Genomic DNA, 24,875 nt, shown 5'->3' with positions numbered 1-24,875 from the left:
GTGTGTGTGTGTGTGTGTGTGTGTGTGTGTGTGTGTGTGTATGTGTAAGATGGGGAGTGGAAAAGGGCCCCTCCATCACATATCTCTTAGTGGATGCTACACTTGTTTGAAATATCGTTCATTGTGATGGAGTTTTATTTGGACTATGAGTTAGGAGAGCTGTGTTCGAATTTTAGATTTACAAGTAATGAGCTATGTGATTTTAAGTAAATCGTTTCCACCTCTCTGGGACATAGTTTCCTCATCTATAAAGAAAGGGGCTTGTACAAAATCATGTCTAAGTTTCATCTCTGAATCCAATGGTTTGGTGAATTATTAAATGCATGGAATTTTCTAAGAATTTTTGCTACTTTTTGCCCAAATATTGGGAATATTTCCAGAGGAAAAATGTGGTTCCATCACTAAAACACTTTGCAAACTAACATATAGCTAAAAGTACTAACATAGCTAAAAGCAGCAACATATAGCAAAGTACTAATATATAGCTAGCATTTACATAGTGCTATAAGGTTTGTGAAGCCCTTTACAAATATTATATTTAATCCTTACAACAACCTTGGGAGGTAGATGCTATTATCCCAATTTTACAGATTAGGAAACTGAAGTAGACAGAGGTTAAGTGACTTGCCTAGGGTTATGTAGCTAGTAATTGTCTAAGGCAGGATTTGAACTCTGGTTTTTATGACTCCAGGTTCAGCACTCTATCCATTGCACCACTGTTGTTATATAAATGTTAGCTATTATTATTATTATTATTGTTATTATTATTGACTTTAAAAAAAACTACAAGAAATAAATGGACTTAGGTGTGTGTCATATCTATCATGGCCCAACTTGTGCCCTGTTTAAGTTATTTTCTTATGAAAGAGAATAGGTAAACCAGACTTTAGGGTCTGAGGTTTAATATGTCTAAACCAGACCAAGGGAAAGGGAGAATTATCCCACCCAAAATTATCCCAAATCTGTCATGTTTAGAACCCTGGAGATAAAAAGACACATGCTCATATAAACAAAGGTGCTCTGCAATTGTTAGCAACCAAAGTGAATTTGGTAATAGCCCTGAAGGAGGGACTCATCCAACTCTTCTTTTGTAATTAAATTTTATTTTTTTTTTGATAAACAAGTATTTTTTTTCCTCTCCCTTCAACCCTTCCTACCACCCCCCAAAAGAAAAACAAAATCCTTCTAACAGATATGCATAGTCAAACAAAACAAATACCTGGGGGCAGCTAGGTGGTGCAGTAGATAGAGCACCTGCCCTGGATTCAGGAGGACTTGAGTTTAATCTGACACATAATAGCTGTGTGACCCTGGGCAAGTCACTTAACTCCATTGCCTAGCAAAAACAAACAAACAAAACAAATCCCTAAATTGGTGGTGTGCAAAAATTTGTATTTTATTATGGCTCTTTAGCCCATCCAGCTCTCTGTCAGGAGGTAGGTAGGGTATTTATCATCAGTCCTCTGGAATCATGGTTCATCTTTGTATTGACCAAAGCTCTTCAGGCTTTCAAAGTTGTTTGTCTTTACGACACTGTTATACCATAAATTGTTTTCCTGGATCACCCCTTTGATCCATTTATATTGGTGATAGTATAGGATAAAGGTTTAAACTTCATTACACTATTTAAAGAAAAATCCACCCCAAATATTACTGTTCACCAGAAGTGCAGAGGGCAGTGTATAGAACATAATAGTGGCCCCATTCTTAATGCAGTTGATGTTAAGATAGATTTTCTGTATATCAGGACTGCATAGAAGTCTGTCAAAAAGAATGAGATTGTATGCATTGTCTAGTGTTCACCAGCACCTAATCTTCTTAGAATGGTGGTAGAATTTTTAAAGTTAGAAGGGGCTTTCCCACAATGAGAAGGGGGGAACCATGTGTTTCTTTAAGTCTTTGCATTTGAAGAAGCCATTCCATTTAATTGGCATGTATTCTACTCAGGAGCACTAAGCCAACATTGCTGCTCCATTAAATTCACCACCCTGATCTATATTTAGGGCCTGAGTGCCCTGTGCTTTCTGCCAGTTTTCAGATTTGACTCTTTCTAGACTGGAAATAGAGAAAACTAGTGATATAAAATCAAGTAGCTGCAATCTGGGTTTGCTGGAAGGACATTTTCAAAGCTCTTTCCCCAAAGTTAATGGAGGCTGAAATGTTTTAGCAGATATTTCAATGCTTCCATTTTCAAAAGATTATTTTTATTTTTTTCCCTTAGTGATAAGGAATCCTCAGAACCCTAGGGCAGCTTGTTGATGTAAACCTATCCAGAACCTTTTAGTTTAAGAGACTTGGAGGATTCTGAGGTGGGCAATGTGTTAGGCTACTGCTTGCCTGTGGAATGATTGCTTGTTTTAATTTATCTGGCTATGACTTAAGTGTGAAGAGTTTAATCATGTATTGCATGTTTACTTTGAAAAGTTTTTCAATTCCTAATTGTGATGCCAAAAAATTTTTTATAGGTTGGAAATGTATCAACCCTTACCCCCCATCTAGTGGTCATCTAATTAAAACCCTGATATTATCACCCTGGAGTATCGCATTAGTCACCAAGTGAAGCTAAAATTAGTGGCCTTATGGAAAGTTCCAGCAGGCAGCAGTAAGGGAAAAGTGCTTCTCCAGGGGAGGAGTGCATCCAAATGTGCTTTGTAGACATCTAGTAGTGCCTCCTCCCAGTAGCCAAGAAATTAGAATTAGAAATATTCTAATATGGTTGTTCTTCATATTGTTACACATCCATTTGCACATTTATCTTTTGATTAAGTCTGACTTGTTTGATGACCTTTTCATAAATGATGGGCTAGATATGTCATTAAACATGTCATGCATTTTTCATTCTTATTTGCTGTCACATGGATGATTAATAGGAAGTATCAGAATGAGTGTTATTTGGATAAGATTAGGCAAAGTCAAGAAATCTGTGCAGATGAAATTTCAGGTAATAAAACGTCCCTGTAGAAATAGCAGTTAATTTTGCTGTAGTAGAATTGCTACTCTAATCAAAATCCTTTAATGGTTTCATACTGCCTATGCCATGGAGTAGAAACTCTTGAACATGACATGTGAGAGCTGCAACCAGTCAACCTGAGTATATCTTTCAAGGCTTATCTCACAAAACCTCTCCTGAATTTCCTGGTCAACATATTCTGGACTTTCCAAACTCACTAATGCCCTTTACCTCCATCTTTACCTCTTGAAATCCTGTCTGACTTAAATGCCACCTCTTTCATAAAGCCAGAAGTCATCCTCTGTCCTTCATCTGAATTCTTAAAGTATTTCATCCATTACACTCAGATTTAGTGGCTTGTATTATAGTTATTTTTTGTTCACATCTTATCTGCTACTAAGTTGTAAGCTTCTTGAGGGCAGGAAACCTAGTTCTGTTCATCTTTGTATCCTTCATAGTCTGTAGCACAGTGAGTGCCTTGTGCGTGATAATAATAACTGACATTTATCAGCACTTTAAGGTTTACAAAGCACTTTATGTCCATTGTCTCATGTTAGTCTCAAAAGAGATGTGTGACAGATCTTATTATTCCAATTTTATATGTGAGCAAACTGAGGCAGAGGAAGTGACTTGTCCATGATCACACAACTCGTGTCAGAGGTGGGAACCTAGGTTTTTCTGACTCTTAAGTCCATTAATCTCTCCACTACACCATGCTGATATAGTAGGTGATCATTAAGTATTTATCCAATCATTTAAGATGTCAGGGTGAGAATACAACAATATTTTCATCCCTAAGTTTTAAATTATTTGTGATAATTACTACAAATATTCAAGACTTTTAGAAAACAATTGTCTTTTTAGGTATTTCTGCTTGTTTAAGACGGTTCATGTCAGAGGTCTATTAAATATGGGTATCACCAAGGTGGCCATAGCCCATATGGAGCAAGAGCTAATTCCAAACTAAGGATTTTTAGCATTAATACAAACAATTATTGTAAGCCTTTTCTTAGTTTTGTATGGCACAGACTTGTGCCGTGAGTGGTTTTGCTCTGATTTTTTCTGGATGACTTTTTTTTTTTCGTTTGTGAGGCAGTTGGGGTTCAATGACTTGCCTAGGGTCACACAGTTAGTGAATGTCAAGTGTCTGGTCTGAGACTGGATTTGAACTCAGTTGCTGCTGACTCCAGGGCCAGAGCTCTATCCACTGTGCCACCTAGCTGCCCCTGGATGACATATTTTAGGACAGATGTTAAGCTGGATAGCATCCATAGTGAATAACCTCAAAATCATGCAACATGGTTAGTTGAAAGAACTGGGGAGGTTTGGCTTCAAGAATAGGAGAAGTGAGCAGATATGATCGCTATTTTCAAGTATCTAAAAGACTTGTATTATAGACTGAAAGAAAGAAATGAAAGACAGGAAAGAAAAAAGGGAAGGAAGGGAAAAAGAAAAAAGGAAGAGCATTTATTAAGCTCTTGTTGTTCAGTCATTTTTTTAGTCGTGTCCAACTCTCTGTGACCCTATTGGGGGTTTTCTTGACAGAGGTAGTGGAGTGGTTTGCTATTCCTTCTCCAGCTCATTTTACAGATGAGGAAACTGAGGCAAACAGGGTTAAATGATTTGCCTAGGGTCACAGAGCTAAGTGTCTGAGGTCATATTTGAACTCAGGAAGATGAATATTTATGATTCCAAGCTCAATGCTCTATCCACTGTGCCACCTAGCTGCCTTTACTATGTACCAAGTATTATGCTGAGCACTGAGGATATCATTACAAAAGTGAAACAGTCTCTACACTCAAAGAGCTTACATTCTAAAAGAGGGAGACAACACATATAGGGAGTGGGTGAGTGAAGTTTATTGACATGCTCTTTCTAGTAGCAATAGTAATTTTGATTTAATTGTAATTCCCAGAGCAAGTGGTAGAAAACAGAGAAGGTGTTGGTGCTATGAATATATGAGAAACCCAAATTCACATTAACAAAACTTAAAATTTGGTCGCTACAGAGATCTGAGACTATACAATATTAGTAATTGTAATACTAAGAGATTACTAGGATGATACTAGATACTAGGGTGGAACAATTAAGACCTTTACCCTAAGGTACTGAAATTTATAAAGTAAAGACAGCACTTTTACTCTAGCACATAGAAACTAATAGGTCAGGAAGATAGTCAACAGCTAAGGGAGTGCTTTCTTTCCACCTTCTGGCAGGTCCTTTGGCTTATGGTGCCTCAAAGTTCTCTGTTGGTTCTGTGTCCCAGCACCCTGCATCCAGCCACCCTTGCTCCCTTGCTCAGGCCAACATCTCAGATGGTCCTGTTCCTGTTATGCTTCTCTCCTGGGGCCTAATCATTCGCTGCAACATAGTTCGCATGTTCCTGATGTATCTTGGATTTGAGGAAGACAACTGTGGCCATACCTTCCCTAACCATTGTGCCCCTTACCTGTCACTTCCATCCCTACCTATCCTTGGGAGTTGGATAGTCAGGGATTATTGCCTGTATTGAAAGGGGATGTGCCAGACTTTCTGGGGGATAGGCTATCCCTTCTCTAAAGTGACTGCAGCCAGCCAGAGTGAACTCTCCTCAGTGTGCCTAAACCAAACTGTTCCTCCATTGCATTCCTTTATAGTGGCATTGCTGGGGGGCTGTGGCGGGGAGGGAGAGGGGGAGATGGAGTGTCAACACTAATGTTGATTGATCACCTGGCCCATAATGAAACATAGACCAAAGATTCGTGTGTGTGTGTGTGTGTGTGTGTGTGTGTGTGTATGTGTGTCAAGGACTCCCTTGAATGCCATTTATCAGTCCAACTCAATCAACTAAGCACTATGTGACAAGCATTGTGGATACAAAAACAAGGAGAAATAAAGACAGTCTTTTCCTTCAAGGAGCTTACAATCTAATTGGAGAAGACAGCATATAAAATAAATCTAAAAAGTGGGGTTGGGGAGGGTAGCATTTCCTCTACCCAGCATGGGGACATGGTAGAGAAAATCTAGAGTGTTAGAGTACAGCCTGAAGAGGATGACCTGGGCTCTCTCCTTAAATGGAAATTCCAGGAAGAGGCATTCAGGGAAAGGCCACAGCGGTGGAGGGTACTTCCAATCTGTGAATTCCAGGACTGGAGTGAGGCTTCTGGATGAATAACTGGGGCATGGTAGAAGAAGCCTGGAGTGCAGCCTTTCTTTACTATAGTATAGTGAAGAGGTGGGATTGTGAGGCCTTTCCAAAGCCCAGGAAAGTTCCTCTCTGACTTGGTGTTGTTCTACTCTTTTCCCCCTCTCCCAGGGGTGGTGTCCTGGATCTCTCCTCTCAGGGGATCTTATGTCCTAGGATCTCTCCACAGCCATCTAAATTTTATTTTAAAAGTTATGTCACCTTTTGTACTTGTCCCTATGTGTTCATTTTGCTGGCTCAAGGCACCAGAATTTCTAGCTATAGCTCCAGTAATTCTACTCTCTACAAATTTGCCATTCTTCTGCCACGGAGACTTGAGGTTTCTTGCTTGGCAGGCTGATGAAGGGGAACTACCCCAAAGAAGCTCCTCCTAGTCGTGGGTGGTAAGGATACAAGACTTCTACACACTTTCATGTTCACTGCAATCTCACCCAAAAAACAAAGACAAGTAATGAGTGCCACTTTACTCATTCTCTTCAGTTGGGATGGGGGCCAGACTTGATATGATGTTGGAGGAGAGCACTCCTTTACTGACTGGTACTTCCTTGGGCCTGCCCATCAAGGTTTCTGATTAGCAGAGGCATTACTGACTCCTGAGTGGGCTCCTGGGTGTGAGGAATGAGGAAAGAGTTTTCAATCTCTAGAGATGTACTTTGACTTACAGTGAGATTTTAATTTGGTCCAATAGGGCTTGATTTATACTATATTAATGTATTTTTGATAACATCAATGGAGACATTTATTGGAGGTATTCTTGTAAAGTTATCCCATACACATCTTGACATTCCCCATCAAGGTTTTGATATATTGCAGGTTGGCATAAGAAATTAAATGGGAATTTTGGGGGAGTTTTGCAGAAGCTGAAGATGACATGTGAAGGCCAGCAATTGATAAAGAAAAAGTTTAGAAACTCAGAAATGCATAAAATATATGTAGTGTTGTATAATATCAACTCAAATTTTACACCCCTGCAATGTGGAAGGAATAACTTATAAAGTTAGGCAGTGTGTCATAATGGATATAAAGCTGACCTCAAAACCAGCTGTGTTTAAGTCCTGTGTCTGATGCATACTGGCTGAGTGACCCTGGGGACCCAACTGGAACTTTTTCCTTCCTTCCTTCCTTCGGTTTATGGGCTACATTTCTCAGAGTGAATGTAAATAATAATTGTTTCTGTTTTGGCCAGAAACCCTGAGGGATTTCTTTTCTTTTTTTTCTGGACTACCTTAAAGATGCCATTCTTTACCTCTTTTTTTTTTTTAACCTACCCTTAATCACTAAATAGGCATTGCCTCAATCAAACTGAAACCTGTTAAAGACATTAGCTTTAAAAAGCCATGGTCTTCCACCGTATCTGGGGCCATCTTCAGTCATCCTGATGTATATCTGGCCACTGAACCCAGATAGCTCCAGAGAAGAAAGTTAAGCTGGTGACTTTGCACAACACTCCCTCACTTAAATCCAATTCATTTGCACGTCATGGTATCACCTCCATGATATCATGGTCCTCTTCGAAAATGAAGGACAAACAACAACAATCCACTCAGTGCTCTAATCAGCTACAATTGATTAACGCTGAGCAAGTTGTCTACTTGCATTGGTAGAGGGAATTTCCTCACCTGAGAGCTCCTTATACTGGATCTAATCTCTGTCCCTGTATCAAGTTTTAATGGGCGTTTTTGAGGTTTCCAGAAGAAAACCATGGTAAAGACAATGTTGACTATAATAATAGAGGAGACTTCTCTGAAAATACTATTTTTCTTCCATTTCTGTGTCAATATACAGTATCTCAATTTACTTGAGGTAGTTCTGATTGAGATATATTTTAGATGTGTCATAGGAGCTGCTATTGAAAGGAACTCTATGGTTAAATCCTCTGGAATGTAAGTATCCTTCCCCCTCCCCCGCTTAACCCCATTTACAAATTTGGGATTTTGTAGACTGAATTTGTAAATTGAAGCTTATCTCTACAATTTTGACTCAAGAATTTTAGTGACCAGTCAATGCTGCATCAATTATTTATGTGCATATTTTAAAACTATGAAAAAGTATTTATTAAGCGGTCAAGAGAAAACAATCCAAAAATGAACAGAATTTTTATTTTTCTTAAAAATAACATTTAAATACAAAGCCATTGACAATCAGAATTGGATGTGAGCTGTTTACCTCAAGTCAATTCAAAATGCTTTGGATGGTTTGAAGGTTTAATCTTGGCAGCAGCAACAGCTGAGAATGTAGTGATAAATAAAAGTCATAAGACACTACTGATGTGATTCTGTGGGATTCATTCACACCCATGATTCACACATCTTTTGAAGGCATGGAACTTTTAAATATTTTAATGACTGGGACACATCAGATGTGATTGTTTTAAAATACAGCTGTAAAACCTCAGCCTTAATGTCCCTCTCAATAGAGCATAAGGTTGACCAAATCAGTGGAATACATACTAATAGTGTGGTATTCCTTAAAGAGTCCCGGGGCTCATATCCCACCTCTGTGCCAACTAGTTGCATGACCTTTGGCAAGTGACAGCCTCTTAGAACCCCAATTTCTGTGTAAAATGAGAAGGTTGTACTAAATGCTAAGATTCCTTCTCAGGCTTTTATAATTCTATGATTTTTTTGACCTTATGGATGCTGACTTTTCCTGAACAAAGGAAGTTACAACCACTGTAATGTTGCCTTAAAGGATGTTTTTCAGGAAGTTTACTTTAGTAATATTGTCTGGAAATTAATAAAACATGGTAACTATTAGTGAATGGTCAGGTCAGAATTTTCCTCAGGAACTTAATAAGGCTTTTTAATACTGAGACTTTCTTCCTAAAATAACCCTACAGCAAGACCTCATTTATCTGGCATCAAGAAATAGGGTGTTCCACATAAGTGAATTTTCCAGTTAACTTAAGATTTCCTTGGTAAGCACCAAAAGATAGGATAGAAACTGGACTTACATGATTTCATTGGGACAGGGAATTCCCAGATGAGGAAGCTCCCTCTCTCAAAGTAGGTCAGCAAGTTCTCTGCAATTTATAGGCTCTGAGAATTGCCTAGAGCAGAGGTGTCAAATTCGGGGCCCACTGCCACAATGGATTGGCAAAACTTCTGAGTACTGCAGGACCCAGATTAAAATGTAACTGGGAAATGCTTAACAAGCTAAATAAAAATACAGTACAACATAGATAATGTTAATTTGTAGTTTTCCAAGTCAATTTTAGGCCAAAGATCCATTTATATTTGAGATTGACACCACTGGCCTAGAGCACTGAAGGAGAGTAAATAATTTTCCCAAGGTCACACAGCCACTATGTGTCAGAAATGGGATTCGGGTCTTCCAGGCTTCAAGGCTAGCTCTCAATCTGTGCCATGTTGTTGTTCAATCGTTTCAATTGTGTCTGACACTTCATGACCCCATTTAGGGTTTCCTTGGCAAAGATACTGGAGTGGTCTGCCGTTTCCTTCTCCAGATCATTTTACAGATGAGGAAACTGAGGCAAAAAGGATTAAGTGACTTGTTCAGGGTCACACAGTTAATAAGTATCTAAAGCCAGATTTGAACTCAAAAAGATGAGTTTTCCTGACTTCAGGCCCAGAATTCTATCCACTGTGCTACCTAGCTACCTCTACTATGTCATACTACATCTCACAAGCACCAAAACTTGTTTTATTTTAACCATTATTGGTGGGACTTTTTACAAAATGCGTCAAACAAAGCCAATTCAACCAAGATTAGAAGGGAAGCAGAAAGCTGGGGAAGAATTTTTACAGTCAGTGTCTCTGATAAAGGCCTCATTTCTAAAATATATAGAAAACTGAGTCAAATTTATAAGAATACAGGTCATTCCCTGTGCCGGCCGTGCCGTGCACTCCTTGTGCCAGCTGCGCCGTGCACTCTCCTCCTATAAGGAGCAGGCTGCCAGAGTCACACTACTTACCAGTCTTCGGAGCCTACCCGGATAAACACACAGAGACGAACCCATCAGGAGGTGCCAACACCTGAGCTTTATTCAGAGGCCATCACAGCAAGGCCAAGCAGGAAGGCCAGAGCAACAGAGCAGGAGCAAAGAGAGCATGATCCCGACCACAATCGTTCCTTAAGTACCTACTTAGCCCCTCCTCCTCAGCCCGCCTACTAGTCAATGATTGTAGGGTCAGATACCGGAAGGGGCTGTCTGAGTTTAGCGCACCAAGGGAGAGGAAGTGACGCAGGAGGCTAGGACCGGATACAGGAGGGAGGCGTCTGGGATTAGTGCATAGACAAAGAATACGTGACCTAGGAAGTCAGGCCCAGATACCGGGAGGAGGCGTCTGGGGTCAGTGCTACACAAAGGGAAGGTACGTGACCCAGGAAGTCAGGAAGGACACAGGAAGGAGGCGTCTGGGGTTGACGTTGCATATAGGGAGGGGACTAAGTAAAGGGAACTCGTCCTCTGCCGTCCCACTCCCACGTGGCACAGCCCCCTGCCTCAGGAGCACGTGCTCCGCTACTTCCTTGTATCCTGTACCTTTCCCAGCTTATCTCATATAGCACTGCCCACTGCCTCAGGACTTCTCCGTATCCAGCCCATCCCAGTTCACCACAACTCCGCCTACCACAGCCCCTGCCTCGACTTCCAAATACCCAGATCCTACCCCAATCTTGCCACAACCCCCACTTGGCAGTAGTCAACATCAGACAGTCTCTCACAATTCCCCAACTGATAAGATGGTCAAAGGATATGAACAGGCAGTTTTCAGATGAAGAAATTAAAGCTATCTATAGTCACATGAAAAAAAAAAATGCTCTAAATCACTATTGATTAGAGAAATGCAAACTAAAATAACTCTGAGGTACCACCTCACATCTATCAGATTGGCTAATATGACAAAAAAAGGAAAATGATAAATATTGGAGATGATGTGGGAAAATTGAAACACTAATGCATTGTTGGTGGAATTGTGAACTGATCCAGCCATTCTGGAGAGCAATTTGGAATTATGCCCAAAGGGCATACCTTTGTATGTGCATACCCTTTGATCCAGCAATAACAGCACTACTAGGTCTGTATCCTGAAGAGATCATAAAAGAGGGAAAAGGACCCACATGTACAAAGATATTTATAGCAGCTCTTTTAAAAAAAATTATTTATTTATTTGTTTTTAGTTTTCAACATTCACTTCTATAAGATTTTGATTCTAAATTTTCTCCCCCTCCCTCCATTCCCCCCTCCCCAAAATGTCATGTAATCTGATACAGGCTCTACATGTACAATCATATTAAACATATTTCCACATTAGTCATGTTGTAAAGAAGAATTATAACCAAAGGGAAAAACCACGAGAAAGAGAAAACAAAAAAAGAGAGAAAGTAATATGCTTCAATCTGCATTCAGACTCTATAATTCTTTCTCTGAATGTGGATAGCATTTTCCATCATGAGTCTTTTGGAATTGTCTTAGATCCTCGTATTTTTGAGAAGAGTAGTCTTATCAAAGTTGGCCATTGCACAATGTTGCTGTTACTGTGTACAGTGTTCTCCTGGTTCTGCTCATTTCACTCAGCATCAGTTCATGTAAGTCTTTCCAGGTTTTTTCTGAAGTCTACCTGCTCATCATTTCTTATGGAACAACAGCATTTCATTACATTCATATACCACAACTTGTTCAGCTTTTCCCTAATTGATTGGCATCTCCTCAATTTCCAATTCTTTGCCACCACAAACAGAGCTGCTATAAATATTTTTGTACGTGTGGGTCCTTTTCCTTTTTTTATGATCTCTTTGGTATACAGACCTAGAAGAGCTATTGCTGGGTCAGACATTATGGGTCTTTGGAACTGTTCTTGTCTTGATCAGAGTAGCTAAGTCTTTCACTGTTGATCATCCTTAAGTATTGCTGTTACTGAGTTCAGTGTTTTCCTGGTTCTACTTATTTCACTTTGCATCAGCAGTTCATATGTCTTCCCAGTTTTTTTTTCTGAAAGTATGCTGCTCATCATTTTTATAGCACAATAGTATTCCATTACAAGTGTATACCACAACTTGTTCATCCATTCCCCAACTGATGGGCATCCCCTTGATTTCCAATTCTTTGCCACCACAAAAAAAGCTGCTATAAATATTTTTCTACAAATATATACTTTCCCCTTGATATAAACCTAGTAGTGGTATTTCTGGGTCAAAGGGTAAGCACAGTTTTATAGCTCTTTGGGCATAATTGTTCTCCAGAATGGTTGGACCAGATTACAACTCCGCCAACAGTGCATTAGTGTCCCAATTTTTCCACATCCCTTCAGCATTTTGTCATTTTCTTTTTCTGTCATGTTAGCCAATCTGATAGGTGTGAGGTGGTACTTCAAAGTTGTTTTAACTTGTATTTCTCTAATTTAGAGTATTTTTTCTATGACTCTTGATAGCTTTGATTTCTTCTGAAAACTTTCCTGTTCATATTCTTTGACCATTTATCAATTGGATGGTGGCTCTAATTTTTGTAAATTTGGGTCAGTTCCTTATATATTTGAGACATGGAATTTTTAGCAGAGAAACTTGATGAAAAGCTTTCTACCCCAGTTTTCTTCCTTCCTTTTAATTTTGACTGCACTGGTTTTCTTTGTGCACTTCTAGGTCTGTATACCAAAGAGATCATAAAAAAAGGAAAAGGACCCACACATACAAAAATATTTATAGCTGCTCTGATTGTGATGGCCAAGAATTAGAAATTGAGGAGATGCTCATCAATTGGGGAATGGCTTTTTAATTTCATATAATCAAAATTACCCATTTTGCTTCTTGTGATCCTCTCTATCTCTTGTTTTGGTCTTAAACTCTTCCCTTATCCATAGTTCTAATAGATACATTTTTTCCATGTGCCTCTAATTTAGTTATGATATAATCCTTTATGTCTAAATCATCTACCCATTTTGACCTTATCTTGGTATATGGTGTAAGATATCTGTCTTTGCCTAATTTCTGCCAAACTGCTTTCTAAGTTTTCCCAGCAATTTTTGTCAAATGGTAAGTTCTTGCCCCCAAAGCTTGGATCTCAGGATTTATCAAACACTGGATTACTATGGTAACTTACTATTGTGTATTGTGTACCTAATCTATTCCACTGATCCACCACTCTATTTCTTAGCCAGTTCCATATTGTTTTGATGATTACTACTTTGTAACATATTTTGAAATCTGGTACCATTGGGTTGCCTCCTTTACATTTTTTTTGTTCATTAATTCTCTTGATATTCTTGATCGTTTGTTCCACAGATGAATTTTTAATTTTTTTTCTGGATCTATAGAATACTTCTTTGGTACTTTGATTGGTATAGCATTGAATTAGTAAATTAATTTAGTAGAGTTATGATTTTTATTATATTGACTCAACCTACCCATAAGCAATTAATATTTCTTCTATTGTTTAGATCTGTATTTGTGTGAAAAGTGTTTTGTAATTGTGTTCTTATAGTCCCTGGTTTTGTCTTGACTCCCAAGTATTTTATATTGTCTACAGTTATTTTAAATATAATTTCTCTTTCTATCTCTTCTTGTCGGCTTTTGTTGGTAATATATAGAAATGATGATGTGGGTTTATTTTATATTCTGCAACTTTGCAAAAGTTGTTGATTGTTTCAACTAGTTTTTAAGTTGATTCTCTAGGGTTCTTTAAGTATACCATCATATCATCTGCAAAGATAGTTTTGTTTCCTCATTGTCTATTTTTATTCCTTCAATTTCTTTTGCTGTATTGCTCTAGCTAGCATTTCTTTATTTTTTTATTAATTTATTTTTAATTTTCAACAATCACTTCCATAAGCTTTTGAGTTTTAAATTTTCTCCCCCTCCCCTCCCCCCTTCCTCCCCAAGACAGCATTCAATCTGATATAGGCTCTACATATACATTCCCATTAAATATATTTTCATATTAGTCATCTTGTAAAGAAGAATTAGAACCAATAGGAGGAACCACAAGAAAGAAAAGACAAAACAAAAGAGAAGGAAAAAAAAGTAGCAAATAGTATGCTTTGATCTGCATTCCAACTCCATAGTTCTCTCTTTGGATGTGGATAGCATTTTCCATCATGGGACTTTTAGAGATGTCTTAGATCCTTGCATTGCTAAGAAGGGCTAAGTCTATCAACGTTAGTCATCTCACATCAGGGCTGTTGCTGTGTACAACATTCTCTTGGTTCTGCTCACTTCACTCAGAATCAATTCATGCAAGTCTTTCCAGGTTTTTCTGAAGTCTGCCTGCTCATCGTTTCTTATAGCACAGTAGTATTCCATTACATTCATATGCCACAACTTGTTCAGCCATTCCCCAATTGATGGGCATCCCCTCAATTTCCAATTCTTTGCCACCACAGAAAAAGCTGCTATAAGTATTTTTGTACATGTGGATCCTTTTCCCATTTGTTCTTGCTAGCATTTTTTTTTTCTTTTTTTGAGGCAGTTGGGGTTAAATGACTTCCCAGGGTTACATAGCTAGTAAGTGTCAAGTGACTGGATTTGAACTCAGGTCCTCCTGACTCCAAGGCTGGTGCTTTATCCACTGTGCCACCTAGCTGCCCTAGCATTTCTAATACAATACTAAATAATAGTGGTGATAATGGGCATCCTTGCTTCATCCTTGATTTTATTGGAAAGTTTTTTTTTCCCCCATTACAAATAATGCTTGCTCTTGGCTTTAGATACTACTTATCATTTTAAGAAAGACTCCATTTATTCCTATGCTTTCTAGTCTTTTGTAACAGGAACGGATGTTGGATTTTGTCAAAGGTTTTTTCTGCATCTATTGATATGTTATTTTTTTCTTGTTTTTGTTATTTACATGGTCAGTTATGCTTGTAGTTTTCCTAATATTGAACCAGTACTGTATTGCTGGTATAAATCCCACCTGGTCATAGTGCACAATCTTTGTGATAAATTGCTGTAATCTCCCTGCTAGTATTTTATGAAAATTTTTTTCATCAATATTCATTAGGAAAATTGACCTGTAACTTTCTATTTTTGTTCTCCTTGGCTTAGGTATCAAAACCTGTGAATCCATCTGGTCCTGGGGATTTTTTCTTAGGGAGCTCATTTATGGCTTTCAATTTCTTTTTCTAAGATAATGTTATTTAAGTATTTTATGTATTCTTTTGTTAATCTGGGCAATTTATATTTTTGTAAATATCTACCTATTCATTTTGTCAGTTTTACTGGCCCATAATTGGGCATAATAGCTCCTAATAAAGCAATTGCTTTAATTTCATCTATATTAGTGTTGCATTCAACCCTTTTCATTTTTGGTACTGTGATTTGGTTTTCTTTTTTCCTTTTTTTTAAAAAATCAAATTAAACAATGGTTTATCTGTTTTTTTCCATAAAACCAGTTCCTAGTTTATTAGATTATTTTTACTTTCAATTTTATTAATCTCTCCTTTGATTTGCAAGATTTTCATTTTGATGTTTAATTGATAATTTTTAATTTGTTCTTTTTTGGCTTTTATATTTGCATGCCCAATTCATTGACTTGCTATTTCTCTCTCTTATTGATGTACATATTTAGGAAAGATACTTTTTAATGATTTTATAAATGCACATAGTATTAATATCAGGAAATTCCAGTCTCTGTGGCATATCAGTATTTATTTTGTTATGTCTTGTGAAATATTTGTTGAATTGAATTTGTTAAAGGTCACAAAAATAATAGAAGATAGAGTGATTGGTTAGTTCAGCCAACCAGAATAAAGGAGTCCTTTCATGGATAGTGGTGATAGCTGTCAAATTCAAGTCCCTTTGTTGTCCAAACCAAAAACTATGAGAGAAAGAGTACTGGAATTGAAGTCAGCAGACCTGGTTTTGAACCCCAGCTCTGCCACTTTGTACCCATGTATCTTAAGACAAGTTACTTCATATATTACGGCTTCAGTTGCTCCAATTTTAATATGAAGGGCTTGAACTAGAGGACTTAAGGCCTTGCCAACCCCAAATTTCTGTGATATCCATATGTTACAGTGAAGGGTCATATACCCTGGGTGACAGAAATATAGGGGCATAATTTTCAAATATTGCCTAGTGGGAAGAAAACCTTGGTCCTGCTCCTTCGTTGGTCAGTCATTCCATATTCTTGTGATTGCAGGATAAATGTCCTTTGGCTGAGATGTAACTATTTTTAAAGATGGGTTATTGCCTACCTCAGTGGCCATGTCTGTAATCTCTCCTGTAGGGTTCTTATCTTCAGTGGGCAAACCTGCTGGATGTTTGTCCCAAGTCCTGCATGTAGATGTGAACCTCTTTCCTCAGCAGTGAAGGGCTAGCCACCACACCACCTGAGGAGCTAACCTGTCCAGGTTGGAAACTAGCAGGTCAAAGTTCATGTGCCAATTGGGATTGGGGTCAGTCCTTCAGTGGCTGCTGTACTTCCAGCCCAGGCAAAACAGGGAGTCTCAAAAAGAAAAAAAAAAAGTACACTGGCTTTTAGGCTAACCAGGGGTGGGGAACCTGAGGACACAGACATTTTGCTAATAATGTTGTATAAAAATATGATTACTACTATTCAAAACTGTTTTACTTCACTTTTCAGGTGGACCTACTTACAGCTTTTCTCAACCTTTTACAAGACAGATTTGATGGTTTTGATATAATTAATTCCCTCCCTTTCCACCTAACTGCATACTGCACCAAGATCATTTTAGTTATTCTTTTGATTTGTTTTTAGTGTCTCCCCTTTGGTCTTTAGCTGGACAGAATTTTTTATTTCAATCTTTTTTTTAAATTCCCAAAATAAGTTTTATTAGGCCTTTTGTGTTTATATCAGTTATTTCTTGATATCTCCCTCCTTCCCCTTTCCTTACTTCCCTCCACCATTAACTCTTCCCTTTAAAGAAGAAACAAATAAGGTGACTATATGCCAAAATGTGCAACATGTTGCTCTCCAAGTTCCTCACCTTTCCGTGGAAAAGCAGAAAGTTATTTCCTTGTCTTTTCTGTAGGATCATTATTAGTTTTTCCATTTGAACAACAGTTTTTACATGTGTATACAGCATTTTTATTTAGGTTGGATCTTTACTGCTCAGTCAGTCTTCCTTGCCCATTCCAAACAATTCACGTCTTGACTTTTGAACCCTCTGCATTTGAATTTCTGCTCTGATTATTAGGTTGAAGTAACCTTTATTTATGACTGGGTTTTTTTTTTTGCGATTAATATAAATTAACAGGTCACAGACTGAGCTCAGGGGAGATAATGCCCTTAATCATTTAGGTATTGTTATCATCTTATTATCATGCATAGTTGTGGTAGTTCTCATATCCTGGTAGTCTCAGCTGTTCATCTGGCTCCTCTTTCAGGGTTTCTAAGTTCTTCTCTCATCACAGACCTTCTTGAATTGGCTTTGTTATTGCTGATAGAAAGGCACCAAGACGTGCAGCAAGCAAAATGTGGCACCTGTCCTTCTGCCAAAAACTAAATGTGAAGTTAACAGCTTTCTTTCTTCAAAGCATCCTGCAGAAGCCTACAGTAGAACAAAGAAATGTAGGGTGTACTACTAATAGACTGTTAGTCAAAATGATGTTTAATCCCCTAAAGAATATGGCATGAATTAAAAAAAATGTAAACAAGAAAACCTCCAGGGTGAGAGGAACCACCTGGCAAATGGAGGAAAAATGTTCAGTTTGCCATCCACAGTTATTAATGTGGTTGTGCCATGGCTAGTGGCTTCTGGCAGTTGTGAGCCAGGAAAATAAAACAGCTTCACTGTGATGGCAAAAAAGTTTTTCATCTGGCAGGCAACAAATACAGTTCCATAAAAATGGTTTGTTGTCCAGGGTCCATGGATTGATAGCAGGGAATCTCTGTGAACTTGCATAGGAACAAAATTGCATTTTTAATTTTCGCTGACTTCTGGTTTTCTTTATAATTCGATGTATTTAGTTTTATGTATTTAAAAACATTATTCAGAGAAGAGTCCCATAGGCTTCACCCAAAAGCCAAAGGGTCCATGACACAACAAAGGTTAAGAATCTATTTTCCAGACCCTTTTTCTAACTGCATAGAAAACTAGGGGAGAGAGGCAGCGAGGTGGTGCAGTGGACAGAGCACCGGCCCTGGGAGTCAGGAGGATTTGAGTTCAAATCCGGCCTCAGACCAGACACTTGACACTTAACTAGCTGTGTGACCCTGGGCAAGTCACTTAACCCCAACTGCCTAAAAAAAAAAAAAAAGAAAAAAGAAAACTAGGAGAGCAGCAAAACCGGTCCCTTCCTACCTATAATTAGGAATTTCAGCACTTGAAGCCAATTTAGTTGGATTTTTTTGTGAAGGTTAAAGTAGTTTGAAGATAGAGGTCATGGGAATTGAGGAGGTTGAGGACCTGGAAGTCTAGGTTGTTTGAAGAGGGGGCAGGGATTGGAAGAGAGAAGGCTGTGAGCTAGTTATTCTACCTGTTGGGGAGGAGCAGTGCACAGATGATAAATAACAAGGATCTATTCAGTCAGGCAGTCAATAAATATTTGTTAAGGACCTACTATGGGCCAGGCACTGAGCTAAACACTGGGGACACAATGAAAGTCAGAAGACAAACTTTGCTCTTAAAGAGCTCACTTGCAAACAACTATGTACAGACAAGAAATAGATAGGCAAAATTGGCATTAACAGAAAGAAGGCACCAGAATTAAGGGGGATTGGGAAAGGCTTCTTTAAATTGAGATTTTATGATCCAACCATTTTGGAGACTAATTTGGAACTATACCCAAAGGGCTATAAAAATGTGCATACCCTTTGATCCAGCAATAGCACTTCTAGGGCTGTATCCCAAAGAGATCATAAAAATGGGAAAAGGACCCACATGTACAAAAATATTTATAGTAACTCTTTTTGTGGTGGCCAAGAATTGGAAATTGAGGGAACGCCCATCAATTGGGGAATGGTTGAACAAGTTGTGGCATATGAATGTAATGGAATACTATTGTGCTACAAGAAATGATGAGCAGGTAGACTTCAGAAAAACCTGGAAAGACTTCTATGGACTGATGCTGAGTAAAGTGAGCAGAACCAGGAGAATGCTGTACACAGCAACAGCCCTGATGTGAGATGACTAACGTTGATAAGTCTTAGCCCTTCTCAGCAATGCAAGGATCTAAGGTATCTCCAAAGGTCTCATGATAGAAAATGCTATCCACATCCAAAGAAAGAACTGTGGAGTTGGAATGCAGATCGAAGCATACTATTTGCTATTTTTTTCTTCTGTTTTGTTTTGATTCTTCTTTCTGGTGATTCCTCCTATTGGTTCTAATTCTTCCTTACAACATTATTAATGTGAAAATGTTTAATAAGAATGTATATGTATAGCCTATATCAGATTTCTCGAAGTCTTGGGGAGGGAGGTGGGAAGAGAGGGGGAGAAAAATGTAAAACTCAAAAGCTTATGGAAGTGATTGTTGACAAATCAAAATAAATAAATTAATAAAAAAAAACAGATTAAGGTTGAAAGGACCCTTGTCCATGGTAGTAGGAGGACTGGTCCTACTCTAGGCCAGTTCTTCACCTGAAGTAAATGAGACCTAGAAAGGTGAAGTGGTTTGCCTGAGGTCACATGATAACAAAATAACAGAACTTGAACTTGGAAGCCTTCTGAATCCAAACTCAGTACTTGCTCTGCTCTCTATTTCTTCTTTCTCTGCTATGCTGGCTTCTCATCCTCCTTCTATTTCTTAAAAATGCTTGTCCTCAGTGTTCTGTTCTTTAGCTTGTTCTCTGCTGGAATGCTCTGTTAGAATCAGAGCAGCTGATAAATGCTCAGCTTGCATTAATAATAATTTCATACTTCAAAGGCAGAGCAGGAGGCCAAGGGAACTGCTCTGCTGGACTTGGTTCTGCTCAATACGAAGAACAGGATTACCGAAATAGAAAGGACAGGAACCTCGTGAGAAAGTGACTATTTCAGATTGTTACAAATAAAAAAGGGAAAACTGGTCAGTTTGGTGCACACTCTAGATTTAGAGAAAAGATTTTAAAAGTTCAAAGAAAACGTAAGCAGCAACTCATGGCCCCAGATTCTAGAAGTGAAGTTGGCCCAATAAGTTTTGGATACTTTCAAGATGAACATTCTGACAACACAAATGATTCCAATGTGGAAGGGAAACTTTCCAAAGAGACTCATATGGATGAACCAGGGAACTCACTGACCAACTACACAGTTTTTTTTGTTTTATTTTTTAGTTTTCATACCTGACGCAGTTTTTATTTTCTAGAGTAAAAGGCATGATAAATAGACTAGCTGAGGAATGCTAAGAACCCAAATACTTCATGACTTATCCAAATTTGGTGTCTCTTAACTATTGTAACAACAAAAATATCAACAGTTGCTTCCTCCAGAGATTCTAATGTCAATTCCTTGACATTAGAAGTGTCCAAGCAGAAGCTAGAGGATCACTTGAAGGGGACATGGTAAAAGTGATTCATGTATCAGGTTGAACTAGATCAGTGATATCAAACTCAAATAGGAACGAGAGCCACTAAACTGAATGAGTCTCTGTGGGCCACATACTGACTTAGTTTTAAAGTGTAATATTATCTGTGTTTTATTATGTTTTTATTTATTTTGTTAAACATTCCCCAGTTACATTTTCATCTGGTTTGGGCTCATTCCAGAGTGTTCAAGTCTTATGTTTGACACCTCTGGACTAAATGATCTCTAAATCCATTTCAATTCTGATTTTGCAATATTCATGTCTGAGGATGTGTGCGCATTGGTACACCACTGGGAGATCCTACATAACAGTATGCTTCTAACCTTTCTCTTAATAGATTTTCTTTCTGACCATGATCTACAAATTGGTTGTGATTCTTTATATCTCTTAAGTGCAAAAAAAATTAGATGTAATGCTAATTTAACAGTCATTATCCTCCCTTTCCCCACTCTCTTTCTCATTTAAAAGTTCCCTATTGATTTGAAGTTCTGACTCTGTAGCTTAGCAAAGACCTGAATACAGATGTCTTTCAAATAAAGTGCAACTCTAAGTATGCTATTTGCTATTTTCTTGTTTCCCAAAGTAGATCAGTTTTTCTGAATCCTAGATAATTTGATGTCTGCCTGTATTCTTGTACACAAGCTGAAAAAATTGAGGCTTGGTTAAGCATATGTGGAAAGGCCAGCTGGACCCAGTGTTGCTTCATGGATTAAGCTTGTTATTATATATGAGTGTATAAAGATGATGGATCAGAAAACTGAGAAGCCAGTCTATACACTACAATTGGAGATTAGTGTTCATGTTAGACTGTCTTTAACTACATGATGGATAACAGTGTTCAAAATGTCCAAGAAGATGTTTTAATTCTATTAACTTTAACAAATTCACAGAAAAAAAAGCTGTGCAGGAATTTAGCAGTGGAACTCACAGTGACTTCAATAGAAGCCAAGCAGATCAAAAATTCAGGGTAATATCCAGTTATATGACACATAAATCATAGTAGCAATGCATTCAAAGCCTGTGCCACTCATTCTAGCTTGTTCTCTCAGTGTAGCTATTTCCAAGGGTAGGTTTTTCTAAACTCTTCAGCACTGTAGGACTACTTGGTGAGGTCAGTTAGCTCAGTGGGCTTGCCTATGTTGCTATTAACACTAATGTCAGGGGTCTGACATATGGACAGGCTAAAAAGCAGTACCACTCACCTATGCTTCATAGCCATGGGCCATGCCCATTCGCCCAAGACAGGTTAATTTTGCATCCTGCAGGGGAACCAGATAGTATGGATAACTAAAGTACAATTCCTCCTTACTAGGGGAAAATAAATACTCTGTCTTTATAAACAGTGCACTCATCTACATAGAAGGGCATACAGTAACTTTTTTTTGTATTAACAATAATGGGCAGGCAAAAATGGTACCTGAAGCACAGAACAACAAGAGTTAATTTTCAGTTGGGCTTCATTTTCTCAGATTTTCCCCCTTTTTGGAGGGTTGTGAGGAGGCTTTTATTTGTTTAGGATTGATTACTTTCACAGACAACTCAACTCTGTCTTTAGCTATCTTTCCTGTTTGGCAGAACAGGGGAAATCACCTGGATCATATTCTTGCCCAGACTGTGACATACAAGAAATGAAATCTCCACTGACCTTGTTGTTGTCCTCAGTGATATCCTGATTTTGACTCTTTAGGGGTGGGGTGTGTTGAGCTGTGAAACTGAAAACTGCCATATTTCAGTAAAACTTCCTTAAAGCTACAAGACCTGAAAAGAACACTTTTGACCTTCCCCTGAAACGAACCTGGGACGCAAACTCAGTTTGGGGTTGTTGGTTATGATGATCTTTTAAACTTTTGATGGTAGGCAGTCCATAAAGTTCCCATTCCCAATATACAAGCATACCTTAAGAATCACCCCTCATATCTGCAGCATCCTTGTTAGAGGGTGTTTCGCCAAAGTCTCTGTTAATGAGTCTTCTTTCCATTGCAGTGAAATGCACATTAGAGGATGAAGAGCAGCCTCCCACCATCACAGATGTCCCAGACAAGTGAATGGCATCTGCCTCTTGCATTCCTGAGTCTCAGACACAAAAGTTCTGTGCATGCTGGGCAAAATGAAGCATGTAGGTAGAGTCGATTATGTACAAACTTACTATCATTATTCTCTGGAGCTTTCCCCACAAACAGTCACTGGTCTAGATGTTTCCCTCCTGCAGTACAAAACTGCTTTGAAATGCAGTGTGACATTGGTACTCTAGCTGCCTATCCCCTAGTCCTAACAGATAATGCACCATTTTCTGGTTCTCTCTAAGCATTCAAATCCATTTCCCCACCTTTTGTGAACTTCTTAGTTGCAATTCCAAAGATTCATTTTCAAACTGAGATCCCAAACCTGGGAATTCTGGGTTTTCTTTACCTGAAGCTACAGTTTTTTGCAAATATTTGCTCATTTTGAATTCCTTTGCTACTGAAGTACTTAATTTCAAAGGAGAACAGTATTTTTTGGGTCATGACAATCCTTAACACTCACTAGAACCTACAGGAGTGCAAATGCAAGCAATGAAAAGAGGAGACCAGAGTGAGTTTTCACCTCAAACCTCTAAGTCAAAAATATGGTAGAGAGGTCTTTAGCTTCCTGCTGAAATTAATATCAAGTCCACATTCACTCTCCAATTTGCAGTCACTAAATCTAAAGTCCTGAGAATAGCCATAGGGCCTGATTATGAAGAAAAATGTTGTTAGGCCGTTTTAACAAGTTACAACAAACATTGTACGTAAATAGTAAAGCCTTTATTTTTTGTTAAGAACAGCATTTTGAAAATAAAACACATTTGCCCATGCTTTACAACCTTCTTAATTTGTATTCTTATATACAGTCATTTATGGTACACATTGATTGTCTTGAAAATTCTTTAAAGATATTCTTTTTAAGTATGCAACGGTCAGCAGCGGGGTAGGGAGGGAGGGGGAAAGTACATTATAAAATACACATTAATACATTTAATAAATATATATTATCTATCAAAAGTGAGCTTCTGTTCTTAATCAATTAATAAAAAGCACCTGCTGGGTAAGCTGGTATAATAATAGTCAAATCGTTTGATTATAAAAGCTACAATGTTCCCTTTTTGTACAGCTTTTGGTTAGGCCCGAGGCACCAAACTCAGCTGTCACCAACCAAGAAAAGACAACCTAGTTAATTCTGAGTGAAAAAGGCACCCTTTCAAAGACAATTAAGCAGTACCTTTTTCCAGAATCAAGGGGGTGCCCAGAGGCCCCTAGGGTGTGCACAGAACCCATAGCTTCATCCGATTTCTCTTAAACCATGGAATAGCCACATTTCAAATATTGCAACATTTCATCACAAAGTGTGAAAGTGCTGTAGGGTTTCAGAATTGCTGTTCCTGCCCTGCCTCCCCACCTCATCTACAGACAGATGAAAACTGGGATGAATCTAGTTTTATACCGAAAAGGGACATGGTGGCTTTTATGGCCCCAGAATGGCTTCTGATAACTCAATGCTGAGAGATTTGTAATTTGTGCTTACAACTGTGTGTTTTAATCAGCACTACTTGTTAAGTTAAAAGTAAACACGTCTTGTTTACACAAATAATAAATGGAGGTGCCATAATAAAGGAGATGCCTTGTCACACTTTGTTTTCTGGGGCAGTTGCTATCACAGACTACGGCCAGGCAAAGATCTTTCTATGAGTCATGTGAGGTTATTAGGCAAACAATGATCCTCTCTTTTCTGGGATTACCACTCATCTACCCCAAATTACAATTTATTCATTCCCATTTTTAAACCCTGCCAAAAACAGAACCTTAAAAACACATCTGATAACTGTCTGAAATAAAATTGTCCAAGGACTAGAAACACTTTCTTTTTATTGTAGTGAATGTTACTTTCCAGCAGTAGCATTTACAAAGAGAAACCACTCCTCCCATCTAGGCCATAGTCACCTTAGACATTTTGATAACAGCTTAGAGGAAAATTACATCATTAATGGTTTCTTTCTGAAAGTGAGACTTTTTTTGCAGGCAAATGTCAGTGATGGCATTCTACAACTCCAAATGACTTCATAGAGCTGGGATAAGTAACCATTTCCTGGCATAAGAATGTGTAACACTTGTTTTTAATTGGATTAGACTGAGGCATTAGGAGATTTCTTTATTTTTAGAATAATGGGTTCTGCATGCAACATCCCACCCCCACCCTTTTTCTAACATCCCCCCTCCCTCAAATACTTAAATTTCCAAACCATCTAATAATCACCTTCCCGAACACACGCTAAGGGCTAAAGTCAGGTGTCTGGTTGTTTAAAAG

The 24,875-nt window shown here is 38.3% G+C and overlaps 1 protein-coding gene across 2 annotated transcripts in view; it reads left to right on the top strand.

Annotated features, from left to right (window-relative positions):
* Nucleotides 1-24,875, top strand: part of LOC114052057 (IQ domain-containing protein K-like) — a 138,516-nt gene that overhangs the window by 109,703 nt on the left and 3,938 nt on the right. The window contains exon 9 of one of the 2 annotated variants that reach the window (XR_003570214.1): nucleotides 22,539-22,671. Coding sequence is in view for 1 of the 2 variants with exons in the window: in XM_027874469.1 (XP_027730270.1) it covers nucleotides 22,539-22,600 (62 nt within the window). In the remaining variant the exon portion in view is untranslated. Of the gene's footprint in view, nucleotides 1-22,538; nucleotides 23,231-24,875 lie in introns of those variants that run through there. The other variant, XM_027874469.1, reaches the window with a different exon arrangement.

This window comes from Vombatus ursinus, unplaced genomic scaffold (assembly GCF_900497805.2).
Source record: "Vombatus ursinus unplaced genomic scaffold, bare-nosed wombat genome assembly UNPS02014807.1, whole genome shotgun sequence".
In the NCBI taxonomy this organism is placed as follows: domain Eukaryota; kingdom Metazoa; phylum Chordata; class Mammalia; order Diprotodontia; family Vombatidae; genus Vombatus; species Vombatus ursinus.
The sequence above is the reverse complement of the archived record's forward strand: the minus strand, read 5'-3'. Positions and strand labels throughout refer to the sequence as shown.